General features: G+C 47.9%; 1 protein-coding gene across 4 annotated transcripts in view; it reads left to right on the top strand.

The window, feature by feature from the left end:
* Positions 1–10,000, top strand: part of grb14 (growth factor receptor-bound protein 14) — a 48,261-nt gene that overhangs the window by 31,942 nt on the left and 6,319 nt on the right. For all 4 annotated transcript variants that reach the window (XM_042083275.1, XM_042083303.1, XM_042083293.1 and 1 more), the window contains 7 exons: positions 1,916–2,037; positions 2,254–2,328; positions 2,424–2,561; positions 5,854–5,964; positions 7,403–7,498; positions 7,827–7,889; positions 9,787–9,903. In XM_042083275.1, coding sequence (XP_041939209.1) covers positions 1,916–2,037; positions 2,254–2,328; positions 2,424–2,561; positions 5,854–5,964; positions 7,403–7,498; positions 7,827–7,889; positions 9,787–9,903 — 722 coding nt within the window. The remainder of the gene's footprint in view (positions 1–1,915; positions 2,038–2,253; positions 2,329–2,423; positions 2,562–5,853; positions 5,965–7,402; positions 7,499–7,826; positions 7,890–9,786; positions 9,904–10,000) is intronic.

Here is a 10,000-nt window from a genome sequence, read left to right as displayed (position 1 = left end):
CAAATGTTGCTGCTGCTTTTTCACTTCCATGGTCAACCCAGCTGCAGCAGGACAAACTCACTGTGTAAACTTGCAGCTGCAACAGTGCTTTTGTGCCAGCTAAGCCCTCAACAAAGCACCCGCGCCTCTTGTGCTTGACTGATCTTAACGTTTGCACTTCAGCCTACAGCCCCCTGTGTTGTTAATGGCGGGGTGGTGGAGGAAGGGGTTAAACAAGCAGAGACTCCAGTCTAGATCTGGTGCAGCCTCCTCTACACAGAGGAATATTCCTCAGTAGCATTCTTCACACCATTGCATAATTCACCCATCTGTTCCATCCTTAATCTCTCTCTCTCTCTCTCTCTCTCCCTCTCTCTTCCCTCGCTCTCTCACACGCGTGTTGGCTCGCGGCGTTTTCTCTTCGCCACTTCATATGGCGCTGCTGGCGTGGTTTAGGCTGAGCCACTTCACCGGGTCAGTCGCACACAACTTCTTGGACAACTCTCTTCACACACACACACACACACACACACACACATTCAACACCCCCTTGTCCTGCAAACGACGGGACTATAAAATGAAGTTACAGTTCACCTGACTGTGTGTCACTTAAAATGGCAGGAATGCGTGAGGGTGGTGTCACGCTCCTTGTGATCCCTCACTGGCCAGTGCTGACCGTCTCAGGCTTTTAATATATAAGTCAGTGTTGCTAGTGAGCTCAGTTTAAATCCAGCACACACAGTACTCAGTATTTAAATGGACTACTATGTTTTTTTATTGCAAGCAATACAGTGGTCACTTGACCTTCAAAAGTTGCATTATAGCTTTTAATGTGTTTTGTTAAATCCAGTATTGCTGTGCAGTATTCCAGTATCTCTTCTCCATACAGATTTAACACAGTTGAGCTACATAATTGTTCTAAAGTTCTAATTTCTCTCAGGCACAGTCCTAAGTTCTAATTTCCCCCATCCCCTAACCTCTGCCTGTCCGTTGGTACAGTGAGAAGCTGTTTAGCTGCCTTTGCATTATGCATCCGTGTTCGTCTGGAAGCTCCCTCCCCCTTGCAATAATTGAGAGCTTCTTGTGTTTAAATGCAGCCGCTGCATTATTCATCCCTCCTGTAACATGCCTTATAGTTTGCGTGTCACCTCTTATGCATCACGTCATTTTCCGTGTGCACGCTCTTGTCTCCCTCTCCATCACTTACCCACACACACACACACACACACACACACACACACACACACACACACACACACACACACACATAAGAAGTGGCTGACGTCATGATGGCAACACTATATTTATGACCTGCCTTACCAGAACACTCAGAAGCAAAGACGAAAAGCACCACCTGAATTGGCGTAATATGATTGCGTAACCCTCTTTTGTTCCGACGGCCAGTAATCATTGATTATGGCTATGGTGTGGGACTCAATTAGGCTGGGATAACAGTGCACTGTTCCAGATGGTTAGCTGCAGCCTGCTGCCTTCCGTCGATTCATGAAATATTCATTTGAATCATGTTTAATGATAAAGTGACTGGGCTGCTCTGCTTCTTTTTTTTTTCAATGTGGCCTTTGCTTTGCTATCGAAGCTTCGCTACCCATTAACGACAAAGAATCATTTTCCAAAACCCGGTAAATCGTTAATCCACATGAACGAAGCGCTGCTCTATAGGAGACGAAGGCCGTTCAGAAGTCCTGCCGAACGGCCGAGTGCCTCAGGTGGAACAAAAGATGGCTTTATGAATGGAGTGGCAGCAGCGTGACCTTTTCAAAATCCACTTGGAAAAAGAACATGGAGAGCAGAGCAGATTATTTATTAGATTATGCGCGTGAGGCCTGCATGGCTGTCATGGACTCTTGCAGCAGGGTCTCCCAGCTCTCCTTTTGATTGCATATGTGCATTTTGTCCTTTTCCCCCATTTTCCCAGAGAGAACCATAGAAGACCATGAGTCCGTGATGGAGGTGCAGTCTGCATGGGGCATGGACTCGGACAGCCGGCTGTGCTTCAGGAAGAACTATGCCAAATATGAATTTTTCAAGAAACCTCTGGTGAGCTCTGAATTACTGTAAAACAATAACTTCAGCCTAACCAGCATGTTTCCTGTGAAGAATGTTTGGTTTGAAAGGAGGCCTCTGAGTAATGGATCTGGTTCTTAGGTAACAAACAGCTTAGCTATTACTCATAAGTAGAAAGGTAAGTTTAGCTTTAGATAGCACGGTGGCCGGAAATGCTGATTGTGAACAGTATTGCTCTTATATCAACAGGACTTTTTCCCAGAGCACATGGTGTCTATATCTAGTGAAACCAACGGGATCATGAACCACTCCCAGCTCATACAGGTACTTAGCCTCTCTGTCTGTCTCAGGTGTTTAATCTGTGGGCCTTGTATTAAAGAGCATGTTCTGATAAGAGTGGATTGCTCCTTGTCCCGCAGACTTTTTTAAACTCAAGCACCTGTCCAGAGATCCATGGTTACCTCCATGCCAAAGAGCAGGGCAGGAAGTCATGGAAGAAGTTCTACTTTGTGCTCAGGAGGTCCGGCCTCTACTTTTCTAACAAGGGCACTTCGAAGGTTGGTCAAGAGTGCACACACACACACACACACACACACACACACACACACACACACAGACCCCGTTGCATTAGTCAACTATTTCTGTTTGACAAGCACAATATGACCTTGTCGTTGTTAGGGTATATGTTTGTGAAGATGATTCAGAATAAACAAACATTGTTTTCCTAAACAGAAAGGACAACAAACACTTGAGTGTCTATTCTCCATTTAACTAAATTGAATGATATATATATATTCCTTGAATGCAATGAATTAAAATATTAAAATGCTGACAGAATTCCAATACACACTGGCTCAGCGACTAAATAGTGTTAATACTGGGTGATCTCTTGGAATGACGTTGTAATATGACCATCCGCAATACAAAGTCTTTAGCTCTTGTTGCCTCAGGGCTGATGAGGATGGAGCCGTGTTGCATGTGCTCCACGGGTCGTCTGTGTGCCAGGCTGCCTGGCCGTGGTGCTGTGGTGTGACGTGGTGTGGTGTGGGCTGTGCCGGGTAGTGGAGCTCAGGTCGGGTGAACTGGTTAAGCAGGATCTGTGTGCAGGGCAACGGCCGTGCCAGCCACTGAACCTTTCACACCGTTGACAGGTGAAGCTTATACCTCGCCACTGCCGTGCCAACTGGCTCTGCCCCTTCCATTTTTTTTTTCCACTTCTGTCTCGATTTCTCTCCCTCCCTTGGTCTCTCTCTCTCTCTCTCTCTCTCTCTCTCTCTCTCTCTCCCTCTCTCTCTCGCGCTCTCTCTCTCTCTTCGTTCGCGACAACAAAAGAACTGTTGTTTTCTCACTTGTGTGCGCCTGTCAATATAGGTAATTCAATTCATTGGAGAAGTCAGACCTGAAATGACTCTCTCTCTCTCTCTCTCTCTCTCTCTCTCTCTCCCTGCTGTCCATCCATCTGACTGGTGCTCTCCCCCTGTTTTACCCCTTTCTCTCTGTTTCTCATCTCTATATATTATGGCCCCTCTCATTCCTGCCCCTGCTCTGTCCGATGGCTAGCGCTCGCTCCGCTCGGTGGAGCAGGGGGGTACCTGTGTGGCTGCGTCTGAATGGAGAGCGCTGCAGAGGGTGTCGCGGGGGCAGAACAAAGAGCAGCTTTGTGCTTGTCTTCTTGGGAAATGGCTTTTTTCCCTCCACCCTGCCTCTCTGGCATGCCTGTTAAGATAAAGCGTTAGCCGTTGCAACACACACACACACACACACACACACACACACACACACACACATACACACACACACACTCTGCCCCTGCATCCCCTGCACTGAATATACATATTAAACATCTGGAATGTTGTTTGATAGGGCAGGACTCAGATGGGTGTACCAACACTAGCTTTCTTCTTTATATTGTAGGGTTTGTAATTGAAGTGTGTGTGTGTGTGTGTGTGTGTGTGTGTGTGTGTGTGTGTGTGTGTGTGTGTGTGTGTGTGTGTGTGTGTGTGTGTGTGCTTGCATGCATGTGTGTGCATGCCTCTATATAGTTGACCGTGTGCACTAAGCCATACTTGACCCCTGACACATTATCTAAATCTCACACACACTGCTCTTCACATTCACCATCACATACACCACACACCTTTCTCACACATTCTCAACCTCTATCTCTCCCTCACACACACACACACACACACACATTCTCACAAACATACACACACACACACACACACACAGGCACACACACACACACACATCACAAACATACACGCACACACACACACACACACACAGACACACACACACACACACGTGTACACACACACACACACACACACACACACACACACACACACACACACACGTGTACACACACACACACACCATACTAACACACACACACTACACTAATTGCACTGAATTGTATACTCTCTTCACTATCAAGCTTCACTTGATAGTAAATACACTATCAAAGCAGTATATACTCTATACTCTCACACATTCTATCAGCCACTAATGCAGTGTCCACCATGCCTTTTAGATGCACTCTCACTTACTTGCTGACAAACCCTCAGTCTCACACTGCAGAATGATTGGAGGGTGTGTGCAAACGTTTTACATTTAGTATAGAGGTTATGAGGAGACTGAGGGACAACATTTTCATTGGGAGTTTAGTTGCACTGGTGAAGTTATGATGACTTTTATTGTATAGTATTAAACAGAAGATTCAGTGCTTGCATAACTCTTGCTCCCTTGCACCTTTTTTACGTTACATTTACGTAATGCACTATCTAAATCCTTGCATACACCTTCAAATCCTGACACCTTCAAGTCCCAATTAGACTATGTTTTGTAGATGCTGGACAGTTTGACTGTTTTTACATTGGATTGGGTGTAAGAAGTATTACTGTTGGGGTTATGTTATGTTATGAATAACTTTGTGATTATGTGTGAAAGAGAGCGTGTGAGAGTGTGTGTGAAATGTGTGTATTTGTCTTTGTGCTTCTTCTGTCTTTCTTTCTTGTGTTTTTGCCCACTTAGCCTTGGAAGATGGATGACTGACTTGCTTTAATTGACATTACGAGTGAAACGTGTAAAAGCCCAAAGGTGTCACACAAGTATGGCCCTTTGCATTGTTGCACTGCCTCAAATCCTCTCTGGACTGAAAGCTCCTAAGCCTTATTGGACGTGCTCACTCTCTCTCTTTCGAGCGCTGACCTCTGAAGCCCGCTGAGCTTCGTGCGCACATGTCCAGCCGGCCCCCCAGCTATATTACATTACAGCCTTCATTTGTCTGGCATCTGTCCTTACAGCCTTCTGGATGCTCTGCATTGCTGGCATGTTTACGTTCCGACCCCCATACCCACTGACATCCTCCCCCCCCTGCCTGCCTGTGTGTGTGTGTGTGTGTGCGCGTGTGTGCACGCGCGTGTGTGTGTGTGTGTGTGTGTGTGCGCGCGCATGTGTGTGTGCGCGCGCATGTGTGTGTGTGTGTGTGTGTGTGTGTGTGTGTGTGTGTGCGTGTGTGTGTGTGTGTGTGTGTGTGCTGGAACTTGAGGCTGGGGGCGGTGGCGGAGGGAGCGCAGCACCCTGCCCTCATTGCATTAGCAGTTAAATGGAGCATCACAAGTGCTGCTGGGGCGGGGGGAAGACTGTGAGGAGGGGTGGGAAGGAATGGGGTGTTGTTGCAAAAAAAAAAAAAAAAGAAAAGTGGGGGCATGCCAGAATGACGAGGCCTAAACAGTGTGTGACATGCACTCCTCCCTCTGCTCTCTCTCTCTCTCTCTCTCTCTCTCTCTCTCTATCTCTCTCTCTCATCTCATTCCGTCTCTCCCTCGTTCCTCTCCCCTCCAGGAACCCAGGCACCTTCAGTTCATGGCGGAGTTCAGCGACAGCGACGTCTACACCCTGCTGTCTGACCGCAAACTCCACGGAGCGCCCACTGACTACGGCTTCTGTGTGAAGGTAGCCATTGGCCCTCTGCTCCCTGTCCACCCTGCTCACAATGGACCACATGTTCTCCTTTATCTTCGTCTTATCATCACGGTGTTTGCACTCTTGTGCACTATCAAATCAGCCCATTCCAAGCTGTTCACAGGAATCGAGCTCTAGGAAGTAATTCATATCAGTGCATGCATCTTTTGACAAAGCCTATAGTAAGGCAGGGATCACACTGACCAGTGGCAAGCGGCAGGTTTCCTATTGTTCTCTATAGTTCGGCAGCGGAACGGTGGCAGCGCTTCAAGCTGAGCGTTGAACTTGGTTCAACTTTTAAAAACTCAACGCGAGAGTATTCAATTGTCAGTTTAGATAAACCGCTTGTGTTACTTAGGAACGAGATAGAACTTATTATGGTCTGAGCGTTGCGTTACGCTTTCTGCTGCCACTGCGTTATTCCCAGTGCCTAACTGACCCAACGGAAGGCTGTGGAGATGAATATGTAGGAATGAGAAGTGTGTGTGTGTGTGTGTGTGTGTGTGTGTGTGTGTGTGTGTGTGTGTTTGTGTGTGTGTGTGTGTGTGTGTTTGTGTGTGTGTGTGTGTGTGTGTGTGTGTGTGTGTGTGTGTGTGTGTGTGTGTAGTGTCATCAGACCCCTGTGGCATCATGTCTCTGGAGCACATGGGGGTCAGCCATTTGAGCTACTCATAAGAGTGTGACATGTGATAGACGTCATCTCAGTGCGTCCTTCTCTTGCAAGGCAAAGAAGTTCATTCTGATGGCTTGAGATACCTGCCAGTGCAGCAATAGATTGTCTTTGGCCGCAACAGTCCGACTGAAAGCATAAAAAACAGTGAAAGGGAGAGAGTCATGAGATTGCGGCAGTAAACCGAATTGACCCTCAGCGTTATCTTGGCCCCATTGTTTAGTGTCGGATGTAAATCCCCACTCTAATCGAGCTCTATGTCTGCCCTCTTATCTGTAGGGAACTTTGGGATGGTGGTGAAATATGCAGGGGAAAGTCCTGCTGCCTGAACAAGGGCTGTGTTTGAGGGCTGTGTTTGTGTGTGAGTGTGTTTGCGTGTGCGTGTGCGTATGCGTGCGTGCGTGTGTTTGTGTGTGTGTATGTGTGCGTGTGTGTGTTTGGGATGGGGGTGCAACATAGCAGATAATAGCCTACACATATGCGGTAGATTTGTCAATCATATAAGACAAGGGTCTGTACAGTGCTCAGAGCAGCCTCAAAAGGGTGGTAAATGCCGTCCCATTGTGTTTGAATAATACCCCTATACAAAGGGCATTGTTATAGACTTAACAATGCCCTTTGTAAAAGAGCTATTCAGTCTCACTTTCACTGATAGTAATTGATGTGCTTTCAAGTTTAGTAGTGTAAGGATATTTCCGTTTCTCCTTTTTCCTAACTGGATCGTTTTTTTTTTGTCTCTCCTTGTTGCCGTTGCTGCAGCCCAATAAGTCAAACTCGCCACGGGACCTGAAGCTGTTATGTGCGGACGACGAGCAGACCCGGACCTGCTGGGTCACCGCCGTCCGCCTCTTCAAGGTAGCCCAGACCCTCTCTCCAGTCCTCTCTCCTCCTCTCATCCCTCGCTCTCTCTCTCCAGTCCTCTCTCCTCATCTCATCCCTCGCTCTCTCTCCAGTCCTCTCTCCTCATCTCATCTCTCGCTCTCTCTCTCCAGTCCTCTCTCCTCATCTCATCCCTCCTCATCTCAGTGGGCCATGTTGATGAGTGGCTGAGACGTCTGTCAGTGGGCCATGTTGATGAGTGGCTGAGACGTCTGTCAGTGGGCCATGTTGATGAGTGGCTGAGACATCTGTCAGTGGGCCATGTTGATGAGTGGCTGAGACGTGGTTGTTTTTGTGTCCACAGTATGGGATGCAGCTGTACCAAAACTTCCTCCAGCCGCACCAGAAGCAGAAGTCCTCTCCCATGGTAGGTGACCAGGCTCTGGTCATACCAGCCTTACCCACACAGAAGGCTTCATAACACCTTTTGACTATGTAAAATGCACTGACCACTAAAAATGCTCTTATTTGAATAAATGTAAATACAACGAGGGCAATATTTGGGTTTGCTGACATACACTCACTCGTTGTTACTTCAATAAATGCACACACACACACACACGCACACACACACACACACACACACACACACACACACACACACACACACACACACACACACACACACAAAGACATGCACATGCATGCACATATTTCATCTTTAAATTGATTGTCAAAACAGGCTTTTAATCACGAATATATCACCTGTCATAAGCAATCAATACTTGCAGGAATTGCAAACATTTTTCGACCCGTCCACCCTGCTCACCTCGTCCACTCCAGCCCCCAAATGACAGTATTCTGAATGGGTAAACAGTCTGTCTATTTTAGTCATTGGAATATGTTCGAGGAGCCTCAGCACTCTAAAAATAGGCTCCGATCAGCTGCTCTCCGACTTAACAACTCGTCACCTGGGCCGGGCAGCCAGAGGAACGTGGGGGAGAGGGCGCAGGCATGAGGGGCCCGTAAGCCCCCGCAGCAGCCCCGGGGTTACGCTGCTTCTGGGAACAGGGCCTGGACAGCGCGCAGGGATTAAGTTAGGCCGCAAGATACGCGCAGGGGTCACCCTACTCCAGGGTAGTCCGCGCACAGGGCCACACCGTCCACTGCCGAAACTAGACCGCTCTACGTCGCACACATGCATGCATACACACACACACACACACACACACACACACACACACACACACACACACAAACACACACACACACAAATACACACACTCACCACTCACCACACAAATGTGTGCGGGCCCTAAACCCCCACTCCCTGGTTAAGCCAGAACTGGTAGCAAGAAAAAATCACAAAGTTAACCACTGAAACCAACTTTTTCTTCTCTCTTTTTTTCTTTGAGGGAGAGATTACAGATTTGGGCGTAAGAGGGTTATTCCAAAGACGCACCCCACTTGAGTATATTTTACTCTTTACTATCTGCAGCGGGGGCAAGCGGCTCTTAGAAGCGGTGGAATGTTCTGAGCCTCCGGGGGGAAACACTGGTCACTTTGTGTGGGGCGGCTCGGAGGATTTGGAGCCCAGCGGGCTCGGAGGCGGAGGAGAGGAAGCCCACGGCACTCGAAGCGCGTCAAAGGCCAATAAAAGAGGCATTTCCTCTCCAAGGCAATCAGAGAATCAGCCACTATGACAGCTTAAAGAACGGCAATCGCCACAACAATGTCTTTCTTTCTCTCGCTGCTGTAGGTTTTCATGTGGAACGTAAAGCTATGAGAGAGGCACACACACACACACACACACACACACACACACACACACACACATATACACATATTATCTCTAATATACATTCTGATCTTAGGCTTACACTAATGTGGTTACAGAGTATAATTGTTACATTCTTAGAACACTGGGTGGTGCTTTACAGTGCATTACCATAGCGTCATAGCTCTGATTATTTTGTTTGTCTTTCTTAACTCCCATAAATTGCTCGTGTGTGATGGGTCGGAAAAATTCCTGCGTGATGTCATGCCGTTAAGTGTTCTGTTTGAAGCCATTTAGGCATGCAGTCTCAAGAAAATAACAATGTGTGTGCACGCTTCTGTGTGTGTGTGTCTGTGTATGTGTCTGTATGTATGTGTGTGTCACTTTGTGTGTGTGTGTGTGTGTGTGTGTGTGCGGTGTGTGTGCGTGTGTATGTCTCTGTGTTTGTGCGTGTGTGGTGTGTGTGTGTGTATGTCTGTGCGTGTGTATTCATGTGTGCGGTGTGTGTGTGTGTGTGTGTGTGTGTGTGTGTGTGTTGCCATTCCAGAGGAGCATCTCAGAGAACTCTCTGGTGGCCATGGACTTCTCGGGCCAGACGAGCCGTGTGATTGAGAACCCGTCCGAGGCGCTGTCTGTGGCCGTGGAGGAGGGCCTGTCCTGGCGGGTAATGTGCCACTGACCCCACTACATCATCCCTCCAACATCCCCCCTCACCCCCACCCCTCCCCCGGCGCCTTGTTGTACCCTCCCCCCACCCCCAC

This window comes from Alosa sapidissima, chromosome 2, assembly GCF_018492685.1.
Source record: "Alosa sapidissima isolate fAloSap1 chromosome 2, fAloSap1.pri, whole genome shotgun sequence".
Classification (NCBI taxonomy): domain Eukaryota; kingdom Metazoa; phylum Chordata; class Actinopteri; order Clupeiformes; family Clupeidae; genus Alosa; species Alosa sapidissima.
The sequence above is the reverse complement of the archived record's forward strand: the minus strand, read 5'-3'. Positions and strand labels throughout refer to the sequence as shown.